The 26,777-nt window shown below is 63.7% G+C and overlaps 1 protein-coding gene across 10 annotated transcripts; it reads left to right on the forward strand.

Moving 5' to 3' along the window:
- The first annotated feature begins 706 nt into the window (after positions 1-706).
- Positions 707-26,660, forward strand: PLEKHG5 (pleckstrin homology and RhoGEF domain containing G5). 10 transcript variants are annotated; one of them, XM_046001118.1, is made up of 22 exons: positions 707-829; positions 1,691-1,767; positions 16,440-16,569; positions 17,480-17,582; positions 17,913-17,970; positions 18,334-18,425; positions 18,881-19,017; positions 19,293-19,438; positions 19,903-20,097; positions 20,175-20,363; positions 20,698-20,793; positions 21,474-21,524; positions 21,625-21,774; positions 22,115-22,225; positions 22,335-22,484; positions 22,578-22,715; positions 22,852-22,971; positions 24,050-24,182; positions 24,272-24,387; positions 24,478-24,674; positions 25,127-25,888; positions 26,159-26,660. In XM_046001118.1, the coding sequence occupies exons 1-22, from the start codon at positions 826-828 to the stop codon at positions 26,166-26,168; spliced, it is 3,165 nt and encodes a 1,054-aa protein (XP_045857074.1). In that variant the 5' UTR covers positions 707-825; the 3' UTR covers positions 26,169-26,660. The 10 variants fall into 10 exon arrangements, with proteins under 10 accessions (XP_045857074.1, XP_045857093.1, XP_045857090.1 ...); XM_046001134.1 differs by lacking the exon at positions 707-829 and adding an exon at positions 975-1,004; XM_046001137.1 differs by lacking the exon at positions 26,159-26,660 and having other exon boundaries at positions 25,127-25,892.
- The last annotated feature ends 117 nt before the right edge of the window (positions 26,661-26,777 follow it).

Genomic DNA, 26,777 nt, shown 5'->3' on the forward strand with positions numbered 1-26,777 from the left:
AGTGGCTGGCAGCCCCCAGGAGGGGGCTTCTGCAGGGGGCCTGGCGACGCTCTGCTTCTTGATCTGGGAGCTGGTTATCTTGTGAAAATATGTTTTGTGAAAATTTACTGAGTTATGCACTCCGGACAGCCGCACGTTTCTGTACATACTCACACTGCCCTGAAGTTTCTAAAATGCGAACCGACCAAACAGCCGAGGCTACCACCCCCCATCTGTGCGGCCCCACCCGCAACCGCGACAGCAGTTCCAAACGGGGGTCCTCTGCTGGGGGGGGGCGAGGGGTCACAGAGCGGTCCTGACCTGCGCTCCGACCTGCAGGGAGGCACCATTTCCACTTACAAGGTAGCTCTCGGACCGGGGGCGATAGCGAAGTGGCCGAAAACGCCGTTATCCCCACGTGCCCAGATGGAGAACGTCTCCCGACCACCCGGGGTGTTTCCATGCGCGCTGTGTGGGAGGCTGAGGGCGCCGGGGGTCGCCCCGCGAGGCAGGGTGCGGGCTCCGCGCGGCGGGGCGCGGAGGGCGAGTCTGCGGGGGCGGGGCGCGGGGGGCGGGGCGCGGCGCGCGGGCGGGGGCGCGGCGCGCGGGGGGCGGGCCGGGCCGCGGAGTCCAGCCCCCCCGCAGGCGGGGCCTCCGGGCGGGCTCCTCCCGCCGCCCACCTGCCCCGCCCCGCCTCCGGCCGCCGAGGGTCCCGCGGCGGCGGCGCTCCGGCCTGTCCCCCGGCACCCGACTGGCGCCCGCCCCCCGCCGCCGTCGCCCGCCCCGCCGGCCGGCCCGCGGCGCCCCCCGCCCCGCCCGCGTCCCCGGCCGCTCGGCGCTTCCTCCATGGGTGAGTGCGGGGCCCCCGGCCGGCCCCGCGGAGCAGGCCTGCCGGTCGGGCTGCCTCCGCGCCGGCTGGAGGAGGGGCGCGGGCGGGGGGCGCCGCGGGCCGGCGGGGCGGGCGCGGGGAGCCGTGGGGAGCCAGGGCGCGCTCCTTACCCCGCTCTGGGGAAGGCCCGCTCAAGGTGGGAGGTGGACGCCGGTGTGAAATCGGGGCGGTGGGGGTCCAAACTCTGCCCCCATGTTGGGGCCCGCTTCAGCAGCACCCCTTCCCCTAGCCCTGCAGGCTGGCTGGGGCGGACAGCCTCTCTGCCCCTTCCCTGCCCCCCTCCGCTGCTGCGCCCCGGCCCCTGGGAAGAGAGGCAGCTAGGAGGGGGCAAATTCCGGGTCAAAGATGGACCGTGGGGAAAGGGGACACCCCGGCCCTTTGAGGAGGAGCCCATCCACAGAGGCCGAGATGTGGAGGGCAGGGGTGAGAAGGGATCGCGGACCGGCAGCCCTACGGGGATCCCCCAGGAAGTCTGGAGCCCCGCAAGGTCACTGAGCTACTACCCCCGCCCCCCACTAGTGGGACAGAGGGAGGGAGCCGCTTATTTCCAAAGACGTTTTCTCCCCGTGGAATCTGGATAATTTCCCTGGGGAACTGCAACAAGAAAAGGACTCTGCAAACAGATTCCCGTGCAGATAAGTTGGCATTTAAAAGAGAAAGGGACACTGACCTCCTTTGAAGGGAGGATTGAGGAGACCGCTCCACCCATCCTCTAGTCTGGAGGCCACCGGGGGGCCCCAGGGCCACCTGGGTACCCCCGGCCTGGGGTGCAGCTTCCCTGGGCCCCACCCGACTGATAACCACTGCTTCTCTCCTCTGCAGATGACCAGAGCCTGGCGGAGGAGAAAGGACTGCGCTGTCAGAACCCAGACTGCATGGACAAGGGGCGTGCAGCCAAGGTAGGGAGGCTGGAGGGCCTGTGTTGCCAGGAGCAGAGGGGACGGTGCTCTGACCCTCTCTCTCTCCAGGCATGGATACCCACAGGGCCCTGGCAAGGGTGCAGCTGGCCCAGCCACGGTGTCATCTGGGTTCAAGTGTGGGTAGGGCCCTGGTTTAGGAGGCAGAGGGCCTGCCCTTGGCTCAGAAACAGCAAAATGGAGGGGCCTTCTGCTAGCTGGGGGAGCAGGGGTGCCCCAGAGCCCTTTCCTGCACTGCAGTCCTTGCAGCCACGCTGAGGTGATGGGAGCTGTGGCCCCGTGTCACGGATGAGGAAGCTGAGACCCAGGAAGGGAACCCCCCCCCAAGCCGGAGGTTTCACTCCAGTGCTCAGTTGGCACCCTTCCTGCAGCACTGGGCCACTAGTCAGGCCTGGACATGGATTGGGGACACTTAGGGTAGTGGGTGAGAGTGACTGTGCTGTGGAATGACAAAGGGAAGAAGGGACAACTGGTCCTGAAGGGCCAGGACTTGGGAGCTGGGAGCAGGGCAGAACGAGAGGGAGGACGATAAATATTGCTGGGCAATTCTACCCATAACGCGCCAGGCTCGGTGCTCCGTGCTCTGTGTCCCCATGTGCTGCTGGTGGCAGTCTGTGGGAAGGCCTGGGTGCCCCGGTTTCCAGAAGAAGAGACCAAGGTTCAGAGAGGTCCTGTGACTTGGCTGAGGCCCCACAGCTCATGAGAGACCAAGCCAGGGCTTGAACCCAAGTGTGGCCTCTTCCAGCATTCATTTGAGAGACGATGAAAACCTCCAGCACTTCCTGGGTCGGGCCTGGGAGCGGAGGGCCCCCTGTCTCCTCCTTCTGGCCTTCGGAGGTGTGTCCTGTCATTACTCTTCTTTACAGACGAAGAAACTGAGGCTCAGGGAGCTAGTGGCTCACCCAAGGACCCGTGGCTGCGATGTGGCCGCGATGTGGCGGAGCTGGGATTGGAACCCAGAGCCCAGATCTGTGTCATGGCGGAGCCTGTGTTCCGAACCGCCCCGTAGCTCAGCTCTGCCAGCTGCGGGAAATTAAAAACGCCACCCTCCCACCGCCGGCTCCCCCTACACGCCCCTCCGCCCAGACACATGCTCATACATTCTGTACAGGAAGACCAGGTTCGAAGGAACATGGAGGACTGTTCTGGGGGCGGGGACAGGAGGGGGAGGCTTTCAGTTGCCGTGGTCACCAGGCAAGGGGGTGGCTGTGATGTCAGCCACAGCGCGCTGGCTCCGCTGGTGCCTGGCACAGGGGCTCTGCTGTTGGCTGGTGGCCTCTCTCCCAGATGGGGGCTCCTGGCAACACACCAGCCTCAGCGGCCCCCAAAGTACATCCTACCAGGGGCCCTTCCTGCAGGCAGCTGCTCCTGAGCCAGGCGCCGGAGCCGCCACAGACAAGGGCAAGGGTGGGAGGTTCCTGATTGTGCAGAGGGGAGGCCTCCGAGTGGCGACCAGGTCTCGGCGAATGTGGGCCTTCCATGGCCTCTAGGTCCTAGCTCCAGCCCAGCCCTGGGCTGCCTGGAACTCAGCGTGGCTGACATTGGCCAGAGGGTCACTCAGCCTGCAGGGGGAGAGTCCCAAGTCCTGTCCCCAGGGGGGACCCCAGTTAGGACCAATGGCGCAGACTCACTTTGGGGACAGGGATGCCTGAGTGATGAGAGGCTGGGGGTCCAGTGGGGGCAGACATCTTGGAGAAGGCGGCCTCCAGTGGAGGAGAAAATAGAGGCCGAGCAGCAGGCAGGACTGGCCCAGGAAGGGGGTGCTGCTGTAGACACAGGAGAGGGCAGGATATTCGGGCAGGAGGCTTGTCTTGTAAGGGGTCAAGTTGGCTGGAGCAGAGAGTGAGAAGAGAGAAGGCGGTTGACATCCTGCTTTGGTGAGGAAGAGGAGCAAAGACTGTTCTGGATGGTGACAATCACCACCACTGACCAATCAGGCTTGTGCACCAGGTGGGGCGTTAGGCCCTCATGCTTGTCTCCCTGAGCGCACAGAGACGTCAGGAGGAAAGCCTTATTTTCACGCGATGCGATGAATATGGGCCCAGAGAGGAGAGACCTCGCCCACCTTGCACAGCCCGATGAGCAGAGCTGGGTCTGGAGGGGAATCCAGAGCCTTGTTCTCGCTCCTCCCCAGCCGGGCTCAGAAAGCTAGCAGGATATGACTAGCTTTTAAAAGGAGATGACGTCATTTGTGCATTCACCGAACCCATCTGCTATGCCAGGCCCCGTTCTAGGCGCAGGGCCTCCTGGAGCCGACCTCCTAGCTCCGCTGGAAGGAGGGACAAGTCAGGACGTGGGTTTGCCCAACTGGTCCCTAGGCTTTGTGTTAGCCTCTCATGGGCCCTGGGGTCCCCCCCACCCCTGGAGTTCGTTCTGGGAGACAGGCTCCTGGAGGAGGCTGCTGGTGTCCCGAGGAATGAGGAGGTGTTGAGGGGTAGGAGGGTGAGTGAGCAGGGAGGCATGCTGGGGAGCTAAGGAGGGAGCCGGGCCAGGGAATGGCAGGGGGAGACAGAACTGGACAGGGAGCACCCTAAGGTCAGGGCTTCGGAGACCGCAGGAGAGAAGTTGTATCCGTGTCCCTCCTCAGGGTGAAGGTGTGGAGAATAGCCCACCCCTGTGAACTCTGGGGCCAAAGCCCTCTCCTTCCCAGCTGTGCAGCCCTGGGCAAATCACGACACGTCTCTGACCTCAGTTTCTTCATCTGCAAGCTGAGGCTTCTAGGGTTGCGGGAAGGATGAACACGGGGCTCAGATGTGCAGGGCTTAGCGTGGAGTGTGGTGTGATGGAGGTGTTCAGGAGAATGCTGGCCATTCACGGACCGTGGCGGGGAATAGAAACCCCCCAGCTGGGCGTGTGCCCTCCACCCCTTCCTGAGACCTGAGGGCTCCCTGGGTTCCATCCCAGACCCAGCTAGCCCCACCCCGCATGGCAAAGGTTTATGGCGCGTCTGTTCTGTTTCCAGGGCAGGTGGAGCTTGGGAAGGAGGGAGATGAAGAAGTATTATTTTACTCTCTTGTGGAGGGCCAGGTGATGACGCAGTGGGTACCCAGCCCTCCTGCAGCGAGACCACAGGACAGATGGTGTCTTGACTCCCCAGCGACTGGAGGGGCCCCCTAGAGGCAGGTGCTCTGGTCACAGTCTGTGCAGGGCACCGCAGGGCACCAGGGGCCGTGGGGGAGGGCTGACACAGGCCCAGAGGACACTGACGGGAAGTGACGACTCAAGGGTATTTATCCTGGAGATGGGACCCTCAGGGTGTCATCCTAAAAGGTCATGATTCTAGCAGCCGCCCTTCATTCCTGCGTCCCCGCAGGAAACTCACTGTCCTCACACCCACCCTGTGCAGCAGGGACCACCCCATCTCCCCATCTCCACCTTCATGACAGGACACCGAGAAGAAGGGAGTTAAATGACTTGCCAGGGTCAGGCCGGGACTCACACCAGATCTGTCCGTCCCCAGAGCCTCCCTGTTTCTAAGGATCTGTCAGGAGGAAAGGGAGGTGAATTTTCCTGCTAGGCTCCAAGGGCCCTGGCAGGAGGGGGAGCTCACCCCAGTGTACAGGCTGTGATCACCCCATTCCTTTTTTTTCAAGGTCAATGTAAAATTCTCACTCAGATTTGGTGTTTGTGAGCTCCCTGTTCCTAGAGGTGTTCAAGCAGAGAGAGTGGAGTCCCTTCCAGTTTCACAATAGGCTGCGCGGTGGCAGGGATGAGTCAGGAGGAGGGGTGCTAGGGAGGGGTGACCCGATGAAGACCAGTGGACACAGGGCAGAGGAAGGGGCGGATCTGGGATCCTTGTGGGGAAAGAATGGGCAGGATGTGGTGAATAATGGGAGAGGGAGTCACCTATTCTCCCGGGCAAGGCTTTGGGGGTGAGAGGTGGCAGGCCGTGGTGTCCTTGAGAATGGCCAGAGTCTGGGGATTTCTGGGGGTGACTTTCAGATGCTGGTCAGCTGTAGACAGGTGGCAGTCCGGTCTGTGGCTGGGGGAAGTGGCTGGACCAGAGAAGCAGGAGGAACTCCTGGGCTTTGGCGAAGTAATTCCGGGGGGAGCAGGTGAGGGCATGGGGTACCTGGCCCCGGAGGCAAGGACAGAGGAACCCCCACATGGGCTCTAGCCAAGATGAGCTGTCCTGGAGTGGACTCAGCCCCAGGGAGGTCAGCACTGCCAAAGAGGGCAGCGCCTGCCAGGAGGGAGAACCGGCAGCCCCCAGGCCCCGGCCTGGCAAGGGGCATCTAGATTTGGAAAAATGCAGGTGGGCCTGAGCCCCAGATCCGCCCCAGGCCCTAGGGGCCATGCCCACCGCACCCATCTCACCCGTGGTGATGATTAGGGAAGGCGGAGGCGGGAGGTGTGCTTGGGGCGAGCTGCCTGCCTGCTCCAGCGAGCCGCTTGTGTCCCGTGCGCTCCCCGCACCCCTGTGCAGAGGGCAGCGTTACTCTGAACTTGGGCGGCCGGGAGAGCGAGAACCGGGGAGCACCGGGGAGCACCGAACGGCGGGGCGGCCCCGTTTTCAGCCATGCCCGGCCTGGGCCAGGGGGAAAGAGGGGCGCCGAGATAGGCGGGCCCGTGGCTCCGGCGCCGTGGAGGGCGCGGTCCAGAATCCATCCGTGCAGGGCCTGGCTGGGGGCGACTCCCGGGCCGCGCTCGGCCCGCGGGTCCCTGCGCCGGACCCCCCAGGGGCTCCTCTCTCCGGCTGAGGCCGCTTCCTGCCGCGGGCCCGCGCCGGAGAGCCGCGAGCTCCTGTCTTCACGCCCAGGGTCAGGAAGGCCCGGGGACTTCGAACTTTCCGCACGTCTGGAAAGGGCCAGCGCCCTCGGGGCCAGTGACAGTCCCTACCCCCCGGCCCCTAGATGGCCCCCAGGGCCGCGGGCTCCGGCGCCCGCCCCCCGCCGGCCCCCAGCGCCCCCCCTCGCCCGCCGGGCGCTCGGATGGTACGTCCCGGCCCGCCCAGGTGGTAGCGCCCGCGCCGGCCTACCGTAATTCCCCTACGTCCCGCGCCCCGCGCCGGCGCTGCGCCGCCTGAGCCCGCCCCGCGGTCCCGGTGCCCCCGGCTCCGCGCGGGCTGCCCCATCCCCTCCCCGCACCCGGGCTTTGGCAGCCTTGGCCAGAGCCCCAGCCACAGGGGAGGAGACCCATGCCCCTAAGGTGAGTCTCACGGGGGAGCTGGGGACGAGACGGCGCTGGGATCCGGACGGCTGTGGGTCCGGGCTCCAAGACTGCCCCCGAATTAGTGGACAGAACCGGGAGCAGGGGTCCCACGCAGTCCTAGGGCTGCGGCGGGTATCGCTGTGCCTCCATTTACTTGAGGGTGGGATGGGCTCAAGCTCCCTCCCCCGCCCCTGGGACTCTAGGGTGGGGTTGGCTCGGCGCTGTGGCCGTGAGGAGCTTATAGGGCCCCAGCGCCGGTGTGAGGATTGTTGGCAGGGCGAGAAGGTTCCGGAGGGGCCTTGGCGCGGGGTGCTGGGAGGCTTCCGCGACCCTGCGGGAGCTGGGCGTCGGGGGTTGGTCCCAGGCAGAAAGTCTTCTCGAGGCCGGCAGGGGGCGCGCGAGCCTGCGCGTCGGCGGCCTGGGCCGGCCGGGACCCGCTTGGGGGAGGGGAGAGGACCCAAGAACCTGGAGAGGCCCTGGCTGGCCTTGATCAAAGACGCGGAAATGGAGGCAGAGGGGGCCCTGGGTCCTACAAATTCCGAAGGAACCTTCCCCAGGTTTGCGGGGCTCTAGGAGGATTTTACTATTCTCTGTCCCTTGGCCAGGGTCCAGGCACACATTAGGGCCCAGGGGCCATCCCTAGATAGAATATTCTAGAGAACTGCCCAATGCCCTCTTTGCACAGGTGGATGAGGGCAGGGGTAGGTGGAGCCCAGAAGCAGGTCTCCTGCAGCCCAGGCCTGCATCTCCTCCCTCAGCCCCTCCCAAGGAGCCTTCTAGTTCACTGGAGAGAAAGGTGTCAGGAGAAGGCGCTGGCTTCAGTCCTAGGATCTTGGACTCCAGGATCTGGTACATTTTTGCAGGGACTGGGCAGGAGGTGACGTCCACCGATCACAGCCTCTACCTCTCTCCTTAGCGCTGGGTCCCAGCTGGACCACTCTCTGGGATAATGGGACGGGTAAGGGCCTTGCTGACTTCTGGGGCCTGTATAGTTAGCCTGGCCCGCAGACAGGTTCTCTACATCCCTACCATCTGCTCAGCACAGGGCAGGGCCTTAAAGCAGGCTCTGCCTCCAGGTGGGCCCCAGAATCCGAGGGAGTGAGGCCCAGGCCTGGGGGGAAGGGAGGGGCTCGGTGGGCTGTTTGGAGCTGGGAGAGCCTCCTGGCGGAGCTAGCCCCACCCTGGCCAGCCTGCTCCAACCTGCAGCCTCCGCCCCTGGATTTCCAAGGTGCCACCTGGGGCCTTGGGGGCCAGTCGTCTCCCAGGGGAGCTTAGCCCCGGATCAGGAGCTACTGGGCAGTCCTGTCCCTCTAGCCAAGATGCTCCATTCAGGCTGGTCAGCTATGAGCAGAGCATGAGCAGAGCAGACCTATGGTCGCTCTTGGACTAGGAATTCCTCTGTCCCACGAAAGACCAGGCCGGATGCCCAACCTATTGTGGGGCTCTGCCCACCATCCTCTGCTTTGCTGGGGTTGGGGAGATGGTCCTGGGGGGAATGAAAGGGGGCTCCTGCCTTGGAGACTCCATTATTCATCAGCCCAGCATCTGGTTTCTGGGTATCAGTTTCAACAAGCCAGCCCTGACTCATGAGCCTGGAGCTGGGGCTGGGCTGAAGAGGGGCCCCCTCCCCAGGGAGCCAGGGACTGGGACCTCTTCATCTCGCGCATGGGCTGTTTCAGCTCCCTCCCACAGAGGAGGTGGGGACCCAAGAGATTGCTGAGGCCTTCCCCCTACCCCGGTGCAAGGGCTGGGAGCTCCTTTCTTTCCTTTGCTCTGCAGTGCTTGACCCTGCACTCTTGGCCCTGGGGCTCTAGGGCCCTGATCCTCAAAGGAGCCGCCCCCTGCCTTGCCTGGAGGGTGCTTCAGCAGTGGCATGACTTGGGGAAGGCCAGGGTCACTCGGGTGACCTCTGGTGCCCAAAACCCCTGGCACAGGCCTGGCACTCAGCTGTCAGTGCTGTGGGGCTGTGAGGACAGAGGTCTGTGGTAGCAACTGTGCCAGCTAGGCCGACAGGCCCAAGGTCATGGATGCTAGGAGGCAGAAGAGAACCTGTGGTCAGACAGTTGGGACGGCTTTGTTGACCATCAGCAGCAGGAAGGGACATCCCGGCTGAGACCTTCCCTGCCCCCATGAAGACCCTTCCTCTGCCTTCCTCCGTCTGTTCTCATCTAGTCTCACTGAGCACCTGCCATGGGCCAGACCTGTTCTCAGTGTGGACGATGCAGTGTGGCCCAAACAGCCAAGGCCCCTGGCCTCTGGAGAGGACATTCTAGCATGGAGGAGTGATAATTGAGAAGTGAACAAAGAAGTAAAACAAATTCAGGTAGTTTTGGATGCTTAGGAGGAAATAATTCAATTTTAGAGGATTGAGAATGAGGGATGCAAGGGGCTACTTATTCTGAGAGGAGGTAAAGGCCTCATTGATGAGGTGGCATTGACGTGGGGGTCTGGTGCCGGGCGTTACAAGATCGGGGGTCAGAGAAGGCCAAGGTACAGGCCCTGAGCTTGGTGAGTCACAGCCATGAAGACAAGGCCAGCTAGGACACCACCGCAAGGGACCTCGCAGGAGGGGAGGTGGGAGCCAGGCATGGTGGGATTTTATTCTAAGCCTTCGGAGAGTTTTTAGTGGGGAGTGACATGACCGGGTTTTAGTGTTCAGAAGATTTGCCTGTGGTGTGGACAGGGACAGCTTGGGCTTTGGGAGTGGAGGTGGCCCTTGAAACCGCCGGGCTGGAGTGAAATGCTTGCTGCCTCTTCCGAGCTGTCTTCAGAGACCCTGCCTTGTTTCCCCACCGCACCAGAAGGAGAAGGAGCAGGAGCTGTCTAGGGGATGGGCGGGGTTGGGGCCTGATGACATCACCCCCCCCCCAGCCCCATAGTTACTGAGATGGGGTCAGAAGTCTGCGTTTTAGTCCTGCCTGTGGCCTTTTATGTCCCTTTGCCCCCCAGCAATGAATGGGGATAGTAGCGCCTGCGCCCACCTCTTGGGAACGAATGGGAGAACTCTTCCACAAGCTACCGTGGGGACCCCACCCTCACCTTACCCCACCCTACAGCGGGGACACCCATTCCCTAATCCTCCCCTCTCAGGCTTCCACGAGTGCGCCCCCCCCCAGGGGGTGGGGCAGGCGGTAGGGACCCAGCCTGGAGCTGCTAAGATTCGGAATCTGGGGGAAAGCCAAGTTGGGCTTCGGGGTTTTCCTGACGCTCCTTCTCACCCAACTCCTGGGGGCTCCCAAAGGACTACCCTCTCCGCCCTTTCCAGCAACATGCCTGCCTATCGCCCGCTGCCTCATCCTGTCGTCCCTGGGGGCCGGGCGCCCTCCGTTCCTCGGCGCCACCGCAGGGCAGTGGGAGCAGGGTGTCGCAGACTCAGGACTCAGGACTGCGGGCGGGCGCTAGGGCAGGCGCTAGGGTGGCCGTCTGGAGGGCCCTGAGCGCCGGAGGGGCGGTGCGCGCAGTTGGAGGTCAGAGCAGAGACAGGCGTCCCTGGGACAGGACACTGAGCGGGGTCCGAGGACACGGGTGGGACTGTGCCCCAGTCCTGCCCCCCTTTCTGCCGCAGCGTTCGGGGAGCCCCCTTGGGAGCGGGAGTGGGGGGGTCCGGGACCTGAGGCTCAGAGGCGGGGTCTCCGGGACTGCAGGGAGGGGTCTTTGCGCCCCAGACGTTGGCGTTGGGGGTGGGGAGCCGGGCCCGGCTGGGGTCTGGGCTCCGCAGTGGAGGCGGGGGACAGCGGGGTGCTGCGGGGAGCGCCCGGGGGCGGGGCTGGGGGCACCGCGGAGCCGCCCCGGCGTGGCGCAGGCGGACGGGGACCAGGCAGGCGGGGGCCCCGGGGTCCCGGCGCGCTCGGCCGGAGGCGGGCGCGGCCGCACAATGGCAGGAAGCGGAGCCCCGCGCTTTGTCCGGCGGGCGGCGCAGACCGCCGCTTCCTCCGGCCGCCATGGGGACGGGCCCCGGCGTCTCCGGGCGCCGCGCGGCCTCCAGGCCCGGCCCCGCGCTGCCCTGCTGGGCGGGGGGTCGCGCCCGTGACGGTGAAGGCCAGGTACGGGGCGCGGGGGGCGGGGCGGGGGGACGCGCGACTGCCCGCCCCGGGAGATGCTTCCCCACCCCGCGACCGAGGGGGCCGGGCGGCGGCGGGGCCGGCCAGCCCTGAGCCTTTTGTGTCTGGGGCTGCCTCCGGACACACCTGCGGGTCCCAGGCCCTGCGCTGGGGCTCCCCTCCCTTCCCTTCCTCTGTCCGGGCCCTGCCCACAGCCCCCCGCTCCGGCCTCTGGCCCCAGCCCTAGTGTTGTGTGGGGAATTCTGACTTCTGGTCAGAATTCTGACCCCATCCCCATGGGGGGGGGGCAGCCTTGACCATGCTCCCTAAGGGGCCCCCTCTGTTATTTCTAAAGTTGGGGTCCATCCGCTGCCTTTGGAGGTCCTGGGTGATCTGGCTTTTTCATCCGGGGGGCTCTCCTCTTTGGGTTGAGCCCTGGGAACCCCCCCCACCCGCCCCGGACCCTGCTGCCCCTCCCCCACGGGCAGGGGTGCTGCTGCCCTCAGAGGGCGGCCAAGGTGGAGAGTAGGCACCTTGGTCTGAGAGAAGGTCCAAGAGTCTGGCTTTGGGAAGGGACTGCCCTGCTTTAGACTTCGGTTCCTGAAGGGAGCTGTGGAGACACTGCCATCTGGGGATGGAGCTATGAGAAGGGGTGGGGGACTGGACTCGGAGCAAGAGGGCTGTGCCCAGCGCAGCCTGAGCTCCCAGTTAGGCTTGTGATTCTTGCGGTGGGGGTGGGGGTGGGGGTTCCTGGAAGTTCATTGTCAACAGACCTGTTGAGTTAAGTGAAGAAACACCTACCCGGTTCAGATCCGGGGCCTGCCCCTCACGTGTCCTGCTGTCCCTGAGTGCGGGGCCTGCCAGGAGGCTGGGAGCAGAGGCGGTCAGCCAGAGGCCGGGCACAGGCTCCCATCCTCACCACCATCAGTAGCAGCCATGGTAACAATATTATGTTAGTAGTAACAGGAGCTGTGGTGAGACTCCCCAGAGCCTGCCAGAGTGGCAGGAAATGAGTGTTCCCGAGTGTCTCAAGGGAGACGAGTACCTTCACAGGGTGGGCACACAGTAGGTGCTCAATAAATAGTTGTTGAAGGCTGAATCTGCTGTCAGGAGTGAATCCTCGTGTAAAAATCGGTTGTCTGTGTATTAGATTGGTTCAAAGATAGGCTTGTGGCAGGGAACCAGGGACTTGGGCTGGAAGGGTCCCAGAGGCCCTCTTCGGGACCCTTCCAACCTAGCATGGGTCCTGCCATGCCATCCCCCCACTGGGCGACTAGGGCCTGGGTGACCTGAAGGTCAGCCGCCCCCCTGCTCTGTTCCAAACCTGGTACCAGCAAAATGAAGCTGTCAGGGAAATGACAAGAGGCCTGGAAGGGGGGGGTACCTGTGCCAGGCTGGCTGCCAGGCTGCCTGCGAGGGTGGGGGACGGCTGCCTAGCTAGCAGACTGCGGGGCTCCTGCGAAGAAGGGGTTGAAGTGGGGTGGGCGCTTTCCCTAGATTCATTGTTGAGAGGAGAAGCTTGTAGCTTTTGGGGGGGGGGTCCAGAAGCTGCACAGCCAATGCTCACTCTGTCCACAGCGCCCCAGGGACGCCACGGTGCGGGCAGGCAGAGCTGTGGCCGAGGATATCAGTTTTCACGCTATTTCGGAGTAGATAAAGTGAGGATAGAAACAGCAGCTCTGGCTGAAGGGCACAACTCAGCCCGCCCAAAGCCCCAGGAACACACTTGAAGACCATTTGAGGAGGGTGTGGCGGCGGGGGGCACCTGGCGCTCGGGCTGCCATCGGGCCTCTGGGCCATCGTGTCCACAGCCACGAGCCCAGTGCCCAGTCTGCCCCCTGCTTGCTGTCATTTCTGTGCCCATGGTTTTGGGGGTTTGGGTTTTTTTTCTGTCTGATGGATGACTAGGGGGACACAGGAGCCAAACAGTGAGCCTCAAACTATGATTGCTTCCCTCTTGTCTTTATAGCCGCTGCCCCGTCTCCCCAGGCTGCCCCAGGGCCAGCCTCCCCTGCTCCTCTCTCCCTTCTCAGCTATGCATTAACGTGCTGGAGATCTAGGAGCTGGAGCTGCATGGCACTGGCTTCGGGTCCCGGCTCCACTGGCTGGTGACCTTCAACAGGTTGCTCGAAAACCCCCCGAGTCTCACTTTCCTCTTCTGTAAGACAGGGGCGGTCACAGCTCCTACCTCCTGGGGCGGGGGGCCCTTAGCACAGCCCCCGGGCACATAGTGATCAGGTTATAAGTCTAGATCAGACTTTTCAGCCGCCTTCTTCTTCCTCCCTTTGACTCCTTCCTCTGCTGTCTCAAGGACATCTGTCCTCACCCTGTCACCTTGGAAATCTCTGATCGGGTTCTCCCCAGCCCAGAACCCTCCCGCGACCCTCCATCGCCCTACTTACTGAATTAAGCAAGTGTTCTCTGAGCAGCCAGGACTGGAGATAGGGCAGCGAGTGGGACAGACTAACATTGCCGTCCTCAGGGCTGGCGAGGTGTGGAGGGAGCAGAGAGAAATAGGCAGGCTGCTCCCTGGCAGACAGGGCACCGAGGGGACAGGGAATGTGAAGGGACAGTGATTTTAGAGTAAAGGCCTGTCACTTCCGTGTCTGGGGAAGAGCATTCCAGGCTGAGGGAGCAGCAGATGTGGGGCTTCCGAAGCACAGGGGCACGGGGGTGGTGGGTAGCACGGAGGGAGCCTGGATGGCAGGACAGGGCACGAGGCCCCCCACAGTCACCGCACAGGACTCTGGCTTTTCCTGCAGGGAGACGGGAAGCGCCGAGTGTTTTGTGCAGGGGCCATTCGGGCTGCTTGTGGCGTGCAAATGATGGAGGGCAAGGGTGGGAACAGGGAGACCAGTTATGAGGTCATTGTTCTGGGGGGTGGTGAGAGGTGACCCTGACGGAGACCAGGGGGCAGCAGTGGGCCAGTGGGCGTGGGCGGCTTGAAGCTACCCATAGTGAAGGGAGGGCCGCCAGCATTCTCGCCCAGGCCGAGGTGTAACAGATCAGGGTGACCCCAAGGATTTTGGCCTAATGGATCCATTTCCCCGGGGGCTGCCGTAACACGGAGCACCCACCGGGTGGGCGGAAGTTGATCCTCACACACACATACAGACCCACACAGTGTAGTGGTGGCGGCGTCATCTGCCGTGTGTCCTTGTCTCTGTCCCTCCTCATCCGGTAGGGACCCTGCTCAGAGGATTGTTACAGCTCAGCATCGCATCCGCAGGGACCCTATTTCCAAATGAGGCCATCCTCTGAAGTCCTGGGCGTGAGGGCTTGACCTGTGTTTCTGGGGGGCTGCTGTTCCGCCCCATGCCCCCCCCAAAGCAGCAAGGCACTGCCGTCGACTCTAGTTCAGGGAGCCGCGTGGGATGGTCGAGCAGCTCGCGTGTGGACGTTTGCAATCTGACGTTCTCCTTAGATCCAAGGGGGCCGCCACCAGCGGTCTGGTGTCCTGGGTGAGGACCTCCTTGAAAGTTGACCTCTGGGAGGCGCCAGCCTGTAGACAGCGGAGTCACGTGACTGGGGGGGTGGGGGGCCGTGGGCCGGGAGATGAGCAGGAAGTGGACAGGGGGGCTGAGAGCTGCAGGGGGACAGCGGAGCATGGGGCTTGGGCGACCACGGAGGACGAGATGGTGTGAGAGAGACCATCTGTGCCAGGGGCTGGGTCCCGTGGGTGGGTGTAGAAACACGGCGGTGGCTGGGGGCCCAAGAGGAGGGCGTTGGGGGGACGGAAGGGGGAATGAGGGGAGAGGGTCTGAGAGAGAAGAGAAGATTGTCTAAGGTAGAAAAATCTTCTTTGCAACCATCGTAGTCCTGTTCGGTTTAGGCAGACATCACCGGTGGGTGTGAGAACCCTGGAGTGTGAGGTTGCTGGGGCTCTGGGTATCTCAGAGTACCCCCCCCACAGGCTACTTATTCATCCCGAAGAGAAAAAGGACCTTTACACAGTACAGGGGGTCCCCAGGTGACCCAGCAGCCGGCCACATGGAGGGGGCTGCTGTCCACGCTCTCACGTCCCTGCCCAGATGCTCGGCCTGAAACCACCCGAGGTCCTCCGGAAGGATCCCCGTGGAGGGGCTTTCTGCCAGACCACTGGCTTGAATGCTTCAAAAGTGTCGATGCCCTGAAAGAAAACAACAGAAACACATGGAGAACTCGTCCTTGAGGGAATAAACAGACGCGACTGAGTGTGTGTGTGACTCTCAAACAGGCTCCCGTGTGGGGAAACAAATCCGTAAGGGCCGTGGTTCAGACAGATGGGCGGATGAGAACTTAGACTACGGACGGGTCGTCTATCCGTGATCAGTTTCCCGACCGTGACAGTTGTATTGGGTTTTGTAGGAGAAGGGCCGTGCTCCTCCACGCCTGGGGAGGGGAATGAGAGGGGAGCACAGTGCAACAAATGTTCACGACCGGGGAAGCTAGAGGGGGGTGTGGAGGTCGCTGCACCGTTCTTACGGTTTTCTGTAGGTCTGAAATACTTAAAAATGGAAAGTCAGGGAAGACACGTTCGTGAGTGCTGGGAGGGAAAACGAGGAAGCGGTCAGGATGGAGACCTGTTTCATGGGGTCTCGCTGAGAGGGGGTGCGAGAAGCCGGAGGTGGAGAGCAGGCCCTGTGAGCCAAAGGACAGGGAGCCTGACGGTGTAGGGGAGGGAGGGCGCTGAGCAGCTCCACACCCTGGCAGCTGGGCTGCTCTCACGGGCAGGCCGGCTGGATTGGAGCAGGGTGAAGCCCCCCCCCCCCCAGTGCGGGGCAGGTGGGTGGACCTGGGGGGGAACAGGAAAGTGGGAAGCCGAGTGGGCTGCAGGTGAGCTGTGGGAGCCAGAGGGCAGAGGACAAGGTATGGCGGTCCTCCCCAGGGATGGGGGGGAACACAGGATGATAGAGAAAATACGGTAAATACCAGGGAGGGGGGTGGGCACTGCCTTAGCACCAGATGCCAGTGCCTTTCCCGGACTCTGGCATCACCCCCTTCGCCCCACGCGAGGTTGCATGCGGGGGCCAGACACGTCACAGAACTTAGGGCAGAGGGGCTGGTGGTGGGGGGCGGACAGGAAGGGCTTTGCCGGTTCCAACACAGAGCTGGCCGGACCAGATGTCACCCCCGAGCATTTTGGGGTGCCCTTCCTTCCTGAACCCCAGGGAGAGGCCCTGGTAGCAACTGCCTCGTGGTTCCTCCCTGGAAGTTTCCCCTCCACACTTTGTCCTTCGAGGGCAGGGATCTGCTTTTCTCGGCGGATCCCTCAGAATGGACGCAGCGTGGGGCCGGGGGACGGTCCACAGAGTGAATTAAGGAGCACGAGGCCCCCGTGGGGAATGGATGGCTGAGAAACGAGCAGCCTTGGGAGTGACCAGGAGCCTGGGCCTGTGGCCTCCAGTGGTCTGGGCCGCCGCAGTGCCCGCCGCCGCCGTGCCCGCCGGGGTCCTCCCTGCCACCGCCCCTCCTTCCCCAAAGGTATGCCTCCACGCTGAGTGCCGGCAGCTGCACCGCCGGGGACCCCTCAGCCTCTGTGAGGCCTGTGACAGCAAGTTCCACAGCGTCATGCATTATGATGGGCACGTCCGCTTTGACCTGCCCCCGCAAGGTGAGCGTGGGGAGGGGTCTCAGCCCGTCCCTCTGAGTTCCCAGAGCAGCAGCAAACTCCCTGTCTAGGGGCACGGCGTCTGGGTGACTCAGAGCGGCGACAGCGCCGTCACAAGGACTGGAGCCGTGACCGAAACAGGGAAACCCAAGAAGCTTACATCCCCTTTTGTGCTCCCAGTGTTTTAATAAGAGAAGGGGTGAGGGGACAGTGCCCCATCTCACGAGCAGGCCTGTCTCTACCAGGTTGTCGGTCTGCGTCTCCAGGAGCTGCTCCTCCAGCTGGCCCCTGGGCCGTCATGGAAAAGTCCCCTTTCTTCTTGTCCTTAGGGCCGGGGACTGCTGGGCAGATCCCTCAGCCAGGCTGCCCGGCGAGCAGAGGTGGTGGAGGGTGGGGCGGGCAGGTCACGGGAACAAGAAACCCCTCCTGCTGCATAGGGACTGGGCCCGGGCCCCGCTGGCAACCGGCTGCCTGGCCAGAAATGCCAGACCTGTCCCGTTTATAGCAGGTCAGAGGGATGAAAGGACTCTCTGCCCCTGCCAAGCTCCGGGGACCTTGGGTGTCATCACGGTGGTGGGGAGAGGAGGCCCAAGGCAACAGTCCTAGATGTCGGTCCCTTCCTGCAACAATCCCAGAGGCAGGATTTCCTCATCCCTATTTTATAGAAGGGTAAACTGAGGCCACAGGTGGGTTCGTTGTGAAGGCGGAGCATCGCCTGGGGTGTCCTCCCAGGGTCCTTGTGTCTTTTTGAGTCTAGCGATGGAGAGATACAAAGCAATGACAGAGCCCCTTCCCGTCCTCACAGACCTGCAGGGCGCTCGCTCCTCCGGGGAAGGGGGAGCCCAGGGCTGGCAGCAGGATGAGAAGGGGGCCAGAGAGGGAGGAGGCGTGACCTTTCCTCTTTACTCCAAAGGCTCTGTCCTGGCCCGGAATGTATCTACCCGGTCATGCCCCCCGCGCACTAGCCCTGCCGTGGACTTGGAGGAGGAAGAGGAAAGCTCTGTGGACGGCAAAGGGTAGGTGGGCAGAGCAGACACTCTGATCTGAGATCCAAGACCAGAGGCTTCCGAAGGCCTGACTGGAGACCCCTGGCTGCCACCGTGGATGCCCCGACTCCTCCAGCTCTGGGGCCAGGACTCTGCCCGACTAGGTACCACTGGGTGTGGCTCCTGCGTTTGGCCACCAGAGGGCGCACACACCCTATGGTCCTTGGGCTGCCTGAGCACACCTGAGTTACCTGTCACCCCTGGGGTGAGCAAGGAGCGGGCAGCCAGCTAGGGCCCATTCACATCCCACCCTGGTGAGGGCCTAGCCATGCCCTCTGACCTCTGCCCTCTGTCCTGCAGGGACCGGAAGAGCACAGGCCTGAAACTCTCCAAGAAGGCAAGAAGGAGACACACAGATGTAAGCAGTCCCCAGGCTGTCACGGGGGCTCCTGCCAGCCCCTGCCCTTCCTAGGCCCGTCCCTTTCCGTCCCCAAGGCTGGGCTTGTCTGCTCTGACCTCCAGAACCAGGGATGGGGTCTGGAGTGAGTGGGTCCCCCTCCCTATCCTCTGTGCCCTGCAGCCTGGTACTGCCCACCTTAGCCAGGAGCCAGATGCTCCAGGAACTCCTTCCTTGGGTGAGAGGGATACAGGGGACCTCCCTGGGACCAAGGCAGGCTGGGGAGATCCCTGCATTCACTCCCTGCTGGGGTTTCCATCCTCGACCCTGGGAGGAGGTTCAGAGACAAGGGGCACAGAAGTGACGAGACCCGTGCCCTTTCAGGACCCAAGCAAGGAGTGCTTCACCCTGAAATTTGACCTGAATGTGGACATTGAGACAGAGATTGTTCCAGCCATGAAGAAGAAGTCGCTGGGGTAGGGCTTGGTGGGGCCAAGGCAGAGGGAATGGGGCGGGGGAGGGCAGGTATGGCTTCTCGAAGGCATAACGTGTACGTGTGTGTGGTGGCCTGTGAGTGAGCAGGCCTCCCCCCTCTGGGCAGAGCCCCCCGTGTGTCCCAACACATGTGCGCGTGGTCCAGTTCCTGGATATGGCCTGGCATGTGACAGCGTCTGCCCTGGTGTGCAGACCCGCAAGTGTGAGGGCGTGGGCATGCTGGCTTGTGTGGAGACACGTGTCGGAGTGTGTGACCCTCTGTTGGCAGGTGTGTGTGTGTGTGTGTGTGTGTGCGCACCTGTATGTCTTCGTGCCTTTGTATGATCCTGTGGGTGTCTCCCTCCATCGTCGGTAAGGTGTGGTGGAGCTGGAGCTGTGCGCAGGGTAGGGGTTCCTCTGCCTGCCCCTAACCCGTACCCCTCCCGTCCTGGGGCAGGGAGGTGCTGCTGCCGGTGTTTGAAAGGAAGGGCGTAGCCCTGGGTAAAGTGGATATCTACCTGGACCAGTCCAACACACCCCTGTCCCTCACCTTTGAGGCCTACCGGTTCGGGGGACACTACCTGCGGGTCAAAGGTGAGCGGTAAACCCGGCAGGCAGGGTGGCTGGGCCCAGGCTGGGGCCCCCCGGAGATGGCTGCTTCTTCCCAGGCTCAGATTCCCACTGGCCACGGCCCTGAGCAGGCTCATTACCATACAGGTGTCTCTGCCCGGCCCTGGCTATAGGTGCTCGTGGGGTGGGGCCCCGGCGAGGGCAGCCAGGTGTTGGTTTGGATCCTCAGGAGAGAGAGGTCTGTGGTCCCCTTCACCACTGGGGCTGAGGATCTCTCCTTCCCCCCGATGCTGCCCCAGCCAAGCCAGGGGATGAGGGGAAGGTGGAGCAGGGAGTGAAGGACTCCAAGTCCCTGAGTCTGCCAATCCTGCGGCCAGCCAGGGCCGGGACCCCCTCCTTGGAGCGTGCAGACCCCCAGAGCCGCCGGGAGAGCCTGGACATCCTGGTGAGGCACTGTGTTGGGACTGGGGGCGGGAGCAGCTTGGGGGGAGGTCACCTGGGCCCCTCACCCCTCTCCCTCTGGAAAATAAGGCTGGCTCTGAGAACGGGACCCCAAGATAATGGGTCTTGTCTTTGAGTGTCTGCTGGTGCCCCAGAAGTGTGTGTGTGTGTGTGTGTGTGTGTGTGTGTGTGTGTGTGTTGTGGATCCGTTTGGGGCTGTGCTTATAAGTGCATGAAATATGCATGTGACTGTGTTGCTTGGGGCTGGTTGGGGGAGAGCCCAGGTGCGTTTGTGCCTGGCTCTTCCAGCCCCAGAGCGGGTACAGATCTCAGAAGCGGTGGCCTCCCAGGGTGGGCGGCGTGCAGAAGCCCTCCCATGTCTCAAGCTTGCGGAGGTCTGGGGACCCGCTGTGGGGTGGTACTGCGGGAGCCGGGGCGGGCCTGACCTTGATCCTCCTCCCCGGCCAGGCCCCTGGGCGCCGCCGAAAGAACATGTCGGAGTTCCTGGGGGAGACGAGCCTCCCTGGCCAGGAGGCCCCCGCGTCTTCCAGCTGCTCTCTGCCCAGTGGCAGCAGCGGTGGTGGTGACGGTTGGAAGAACCGGGCTGCCAGTCGCTTCAGCGGCTTCTTCAGCTCCGGCCCCAGCGGCAGCACCTTTGGCCGGGTACGTGGTCCCAGGGGCCCAGGGCGGGGCGGCTGGCTGGCCCTGGCCCCTGGCCCCAACCATGGGTGTCCTTCCAGGAGGTGGACAAGATGGAGCAGCTGGAGGGCAAACTGCACGCCTACGGCCTCTTTGGGCTGCCCCGGCTGGCCCGGAGGCTGCGCTTCGACCACGACTCGTGGGAGGAGGAGGGGGATGAGGAGGAAGAGGAGGACGACGCCTGCCTCCAGCTGGAGGACAGCTGGCAGGAGCTCATTGACGGGCATGAGGTCGGTACCACCGCGGCCCTTCTCTCCCTCCCCGTCAGGGAAAGGGGGACGTTCCCCCCAATTCATGGGGCCTTGCCAAGGACCCAGTGACAGGACTTTCTGTGGGACAGCCCTGCCAGGCTCCCGTCATCAGTAACTCACCGTGGGGAGACTGAGGCAAGGAAAGTGCAGCGCCACTTGGCTGTCTCAGTGGGAGAGGAGGGCCCGGAACTCGGGGGACCTCCATGTTCCCGCCGGGAAAAGGACGCAACGTGGCCTGCAAGGTTGCGTGGCCCCTCCCCGGTCATCGGGGCACACCCTGGACCTCTTGGCTGACCCGCTGCCCTTCCTGCAGAAGCTGACGCGCAGACAGTGCCACCAGCAGGAGGCGGTGTGGGAGCTCCTGCACACAGAGGCCTCCTACATTAAGAAGCTGCGGGTGATCACCAACGTGAGTGTGGGACCACACCTGGCCCAGAGCCAGCCTGCCCCCCTGCCCCGTCCCATAGCCTCCGGCTGGGGGCCCCTGAGCAGAGTTTGGGGCTTTGCAGAAGGAGCAGGGGAAGGAGAGGGAGAAGGGCCGAGCCCCAAGGAGGAGGAGATGAGTCCCACAGGCCAGGCACCTGCCAGGACTTTGGGCAAGTGTGCGGCGTCGGGTGGATGGACACTGGGCTCATTGACTCAGTGATCATTCCTGAGCACTTGCTGTGTACGAGCTGTCCAGCAGCCGTGCCCTGGAGCCCTGGACGCGGAGGCGGAGAGTGTGTGTGTGTGTGTGTGTGTGTGTGTGTGTGTGTGTACTTCAGCCAGGGGAGTGCACCTATCCTGAGCTTGGGGTTCATGGAAAACGCCCAATGAAACTCGGAGGCTGAGCCAGGGCAGAGAGGGAGGAAAGAGCTCCCAGTGTGACTGCAAGGCCAGTGTCCCAGAGATGTCCCTGCAGGTGGGGGCGGGGCAGGCTGGCCCCCAGCTGGGCTGTGGAGGCTGGGCCTTTTCTGATGGGGTGAACCGGCTCTGTCCCAGGCTGCTTCAGGGTTTCCTGGAGGGGGGAAGGGGTACAGGGGAGTCTGAGTCTAGGTGGGGCGTCGGGACCGGGACGCCCCCCAGTTGCCTCGCTCCCTGCCCCCACAGCTGTTCCTCTGCTGCCTCCTGAACCTGCAAGAGTCGGGGCTGCTGTGCGAGGTGAGGCGAGGCCTGAGGCCCGGGTGCGGATGGAAGGGGTGGGGCTGGGGGCGGGGCCTGTCGTGGGGGCGGGGCCGAGCGCACCTCCCGCCCCGCGCAGGTGGAGGCCGAGCGCCTGTTCAGCAACATCCCCGAGATCGCACGGCTGCACCGCGGACTGTGGGCCGGCGTGATGGTGCCGGTGCTGGAGAAGGCGCGCCGCACGCGGGCGCTGTTGCAGCCCGGGGACTTCCTCAGAGGCTTCAAGATGGTACGGGCCGGGCCGGACCCCGGCGGGGGCACTGCGGCAGGGCCGGGGCGCCAATCCCGACTGTCCATCACCCCAGCCCCTCCCCCCCACCAGTGGCCCCAGAGGACCCCTAGTGCTCGGGGGCAAAGAATTCCGAGCCGGTCGCTGGGTTTGAGCCCCACCAGGCCACCTGTCCTTCCTCCCCCGGGAGGGCGGTCACTTCCGGGGAAGTTCGTTTGGACACTGGGGTGATAACACTTGCCACACCTTGGGGTGGTCACTAAAGTGCCCTCAGAGGGGCTGGTGCAGGGCCCGGCCACGGGGAGCGCGCGGTGACCGGGCCTGTTCCGCCCCGGGCCAGTTCGGCTCCCTGTTCAAGCCCTACGTCCGGTACTGCCTGGAGGAGGAGGGCTGCATGGAGTACATGCGCGGCCTGCTGCGCGACAACGACCTCTTCCGGGCCTATGTCACGGTGAGCACGGGCGGGGCCGCGGGTGGTGGGCGGGGGCCTGGGGCCCAGGGGCGGGGCCTGGGGCCCAGGGGCGGAGCTTACCTGAGCCCCGCCCCCGCCCGCGCTGCAGTGGGCGGAGAAGCACCCGCAGTGCCAGCGGCTGAAGCTGAGCGACATGCTGGCCAAGCCCCACCAGCGGCTCACCAAGTACCCGCTGCTGCTCAAGTCGGTGCTGAGGAGGACGGACGAGCCGCGCGCCAAGGAGGCTGTCGTCACCATGGTAACCGGGGTGGCGGGCGGGGTCCCCTTCTGCCGCTCGGGGCCCTCCCCAGACCCCAGGCCTGACCCCGCCGTCGCCCGCCCCGCTGCGCAGATCGACTCCACCGAGCGCTTCATCCACCACGTGAACGCGTGCATGCGGCAGCGGCAGGAGCGACAGCGGCTGGCGGCTGTGGTGAGCCGCATCGACGCCTACGAGGTGGTGGAGGGCAGCAACGACGAGGTGGACAAGGTGGGGGATCCCTGGCCCTGCTGGAACGGAGGGAGGGCCAGACTGCCAGCCCGGGGCTGTGCTGGGAATCTCGCTTGAGGATGCTTGGGTGAGAGCGGGCGTCAGACCCTGACTTGTCTACACCTCCCCCCTCCAGCTCCTGAAGGAGTTTCTGCACCTAGACCTGACAGCACCCATCCCTGGCGCCTCCCCGGAGGAGACGCGACAGCTGCTGCTGGAGGGGAGCCTGAGGATGAAGGAGGGGAAGGACAGCAAGGTGACTCAGGGTCCATCCACCCCCCAGGGCCCCTTCCCCACCCCCTGCTCTGTGGGTTTGGACCACCCTTTCCTGGGAACCTTCTGGGCCCTAGTTAATGGTTCTTAGCTGCTGTGTCGGTTGGGGGGCAGTTCAAGAAGGAATGACTCTGTGGTCACTCGAGGGCTCATGATCTGCCTGCAGTTTATTCTTTACAGATGTGGCCGCATGGGCACAGCCCGTGGGGCGCTGGGCTTGCCCACCTGCTGGTGCCATAAGGGTTCTTGGTTGGGGGCGGTGCGTTCCAAGAGCAGGTCGAACAGCCCAGAGCCTGACTTCTGAGCTATTAATCCCAGGTGCATAACCCAGAGCCTGCAAATTGTGGTTTTAAAGATTTATTTATTTATTTGAGAGAGAGAAAGAGTGCATGCAAGCGGGGAGAGAGGGAGAGGGCGAGAAACAGACTCCCCACTGAGAGTGGAGCCCGATGGGGGGCTTGATCTCAGGACCCTGAGATCATGACCTCAGCTGAAACCAAGAGTTGGATGCTTAACCAGCTGAGCCACCCAGGAACCCCCAAATTGTGGTTTTTAAAATCATAGATCATAAATTCCCTTTTGCTCTTTAATGTGAACTTTTTACTGAAATAAATTATATGTACGTAGCTCCATGACGGAATACCATCTTGTCCTTCATTTTAATTTTTTAAAAGACTTTATTTATTTGAGAGAAAGAGAGAGCTTGAACAGTGGAGGAGCAAAGGGAGAAGCGACTCCCCACTGAGCAGGGAGCCTTATGTGGGGCTGGTCCCAGGACCCCGGCATCGTGACCTGAGCCGAAGGCAGACGCTTAACCAACTGAGCCACCCAGGCGCCCTCTCTTCATTTTAATTTTATTCTCAGGTTCATGGGAGGCAGGGAGCAGGGAAGGTTTTGACAAAATCTGAGTGCCCCCAGCGACATCACCAAAGTGCAGTAAGGAAGGGCTTGTGCAGGGCCCAGCCCAGGAGAGGGTGTCATAGCAGACAGGCTGCGGTCCCAGGACCCTGGCCCTGATCCCTGGCCTCGCCCACCCCCCTTACTGCCCCCCACCCCCACAGATGGACGTGTACTGCTTCCTCTTTACGGATCTACTCTTGGTGACCAAGGCAGTAAAGAAGGCTGAGAGGACCAAGGTCATCCGACCACCACTGCTGGTGGACAAGATTGTATGCCGAGAGCTGCGAGACCCTGGTGAGGAGCCCGGCCTGTTGCAGGCCAGGAACTGTGGCGGGCAGGGGCTCTGGTCCTAGCCGATGCTGACGTGAGCCCCTTCTCACCAGGCTCTTTCCTGCTCATCTATCTGAACGAGTTCCACAGTGCCGTGGGCGCCTACACGTTCCAGGCCAGCGGCCAGGCTTTGTGCCGCGGCTGGGTGGACGCCATTTACAATGCCCAGGTGGGAACCGAGTGGTGGGTGTGCGGGTGGGGGCGGGCAGGGCGTCCCGGGGGGGGGGGGGCTGTTCACACCCCCCTCCCCCACCTGCAGAACCAGCTGCAGCAGCTGCGTGCCCAAGAGCACCCAGGCAGCCAGCAGCACCTGCAGCGCCTGGAGGAGGAGGAGGATGAGCAGGAGGAGGAAGAGGACGAGGACGAGGAGGAGGAGGGCGGGGAGAGTAGCACCTCTGCCGCCAGCTCCCCCACCATCCTGCGCAAAAGCAGCAACAGTCTCAACTCGCAGCGCTGGTATGCCTGCCCCCCCCCCCCCCTGCCGGCCAGAGCAGACCTGGCCCCAAGGCACCTGATCCTGCCCAGGGCCCAGCCATGGCCCCTTCCTCCGAATGGTTCAGTGTGGGGGAGAGGGCTGTGCCACCCACCTGCGTCCAGGTGGGCTTGGCAAAGGGTTTTTAGCTGGAGCGCCAGCTCTGATGGTCTGGTGTTTGCCGCGTGGAGAGCTGAGCCAAGGGCTCTCGAACTGTGTCCGGCCGGAAGGAGTGTTGTGGTGGTGCCAGGTGCCGTTCCCGGGGTCCGCGTTATGGGCGCAGGAGTTGGGAGACCGGGCTGGTGGGCCACACGCTTGCCACCGCTGAGCCGCCAGCCCCGGGCAGGCCAGAGGCTGTAGACCTGTGGGTGCCCAAGCAGGGGCTGCGCCAGGCCACCCGGGCAGCTGGCCTGAGCGTCTCCTCCCGGCCCCGCAGTGCTTCCGATGGCTCCACCGAGACCCTGGCCATGGTTGTGGTGGAGCCCGGGGAGATGCCATCGTCTCCGGAGTTCGAGGGCGGCCCCTTCAGCTCCCAGTCGGACGAGACCTCCCTGAGCACCACGGCCTCCTCTGTCACGCCCACGAGCGAGCTGCTGCCCCTGGGCCCCGCGGATGGCCGCTCTTGCTCCATGGACTCCGCCTACGGCACCCTCTCCCCAACCTCCCTGCAAGACTTTGCGGCCCCCGCCCCTGCGGGGGAGCCAGTGCCCCGGCGCCCAGGATTGCCACAAGCCCCCTCCCCCCCACCCTCACCCCGCCTCCGCCGCCGCACGCCCGTTCAGCTGCTGCCCCGTCTGCCCCCCCTGCTCAAGTCCAAATCTGAGGCCAGCCTCCTCCAGCTGCTGTCAGCGGCCACCGCGTGCGGAGCGCCCCCTGCACCCAGCCGCAGTCTGTCAGAACTCTGCTTGGCCGTCACAGTCCCTGGCCCCAGGACTCAGGGTTTCCCTAGGGAGGCTGGGTCCAGCGGGGCTTGCCGGGGGGCACAAAACCCTGGCCGTGGCTCTGAGCCATCAGAGCTGGAGGGCGGAACCAGCTGCCTGCCGGGGGAGCCCGAAAGACTCGCCAGGAGGAGCAAAGAACTGCCCAGGGTCCAGCCCGAGCCCCCCCCAGGGATCTCTGCCCAGCACCGGAAGCTGACGCTCGCCCAGCTGTACCGAATCAGGACCACCCTGCTGCTTAACTCTACGCTCACTGCCTCGTGAGTGGCCCAGGGTCGAAGGCTGGTGGCCCGGTGTGCCGCCAGTGGGGGACACTGAGCCTCAGGAATGGGTAGGGGCACTCTTAAAGCGGGGAGCTGGTGGCATTACGGGATGGGGACGGGAGCCTGCTCCAGAGCCTACATGACGGTGTCTACAGCAGGCAATGGGGAAGGGGCCCAAGAATTCCAGTGGGGCAGAGAGGGTGGCCAGAGCCCCTCCGAGTGGCATCAGCCAAGGAAGGACTGTCTCTCCCTTCGCCTTTCCTGCAGGGAGGTCTGAGCAAAGGGAGGCCCCCAAGGGAGCCCCTGACCGAGCGACCGCAGACAGCGTGCCTCCTGGGGCTTCCCGCTCCCAGCTCTGGCTGCTGCCTGTGCCCACAGGAGCCAGAGTGCCGGGCAGGACCCCCGATTTGCACTTTGCCAGACTGGATGGAAGTGGAGGAGCGTTCAGCTGAGCTTCAGGCCCAGGCTGCAGTACTTCCTCAGGACCCCCAACAAGGCCACCTTCACTAACCTGTCCATCCCCCCAGTCCTCCCTAACCCCACAGAGTCCCTTGCTCGCTGCTCCTGGATCACCTGCCCCAGTCTTCTGGGCTCCAGGGTGGCCCTTCCCCTCCAGCCTCATCTGGCCCCAACTGGGATGTTTGTTCCCCTGGCCTGGCCTTCCTCCCTCCCAGTCCCACAGGCCACCCCAGGCTTGGGTTCGGCTCTGTGTAAGTTTGCATATTTATTGAGCTTTTGATTCTTTTATAAAGACTTGTATATACTGCCAGAAGTAGTCCTTTGCTTTTGGAACCCACCCCTTTCCTGGCAGGTGCGCCGGAGCCCTGGCGCAGGTACCTGCCACTCCTGTCCCCCGCCACGTGTGGTGGGGCACCGCTGGAGGAGA

This window comes from Meles meles, chromosome 1 (assembly GCF_922984935.1).
Source record: "Meles meles chromosome 1, mMelMel3.1 paternal haplotype, whole genome shotgun sequence".
Lineage (NCBI taxonomy): Eukaryota > Metazoa > Chordata > Mammalia > Carnivora > Mustelidae > Meles > Meles meles.

What these genes read in the sequence shown, in the direction of transcription:
- PLEKHG5 (XM_046001099.1), top strand. Translation starts at nt 16,305, where the DNA reads ATGGCTGAGAAACGAGCAGCCTTGGGAGTGACCAGGAGCCTGGGCCTG. An exon ending in AGTCGGGGCTGCTGTGCGAG is followed by an intron (nt 21,525 to 21,624) that starts GTGAGGCGAGGC and finishes CGCCCCGCGCAG; the next exon opens with GTGGAGGCCGAGCGCCTGTT. An exon ending in GCAACGACGAGGTGGACAAG is followed by an intron (nt 22,716 to 22,851) that starts GTGGGGGATCCC and finishes TCCCCCCTCCAG; the next exon opens with CTCCTGAAGGAGTTTCTGCA.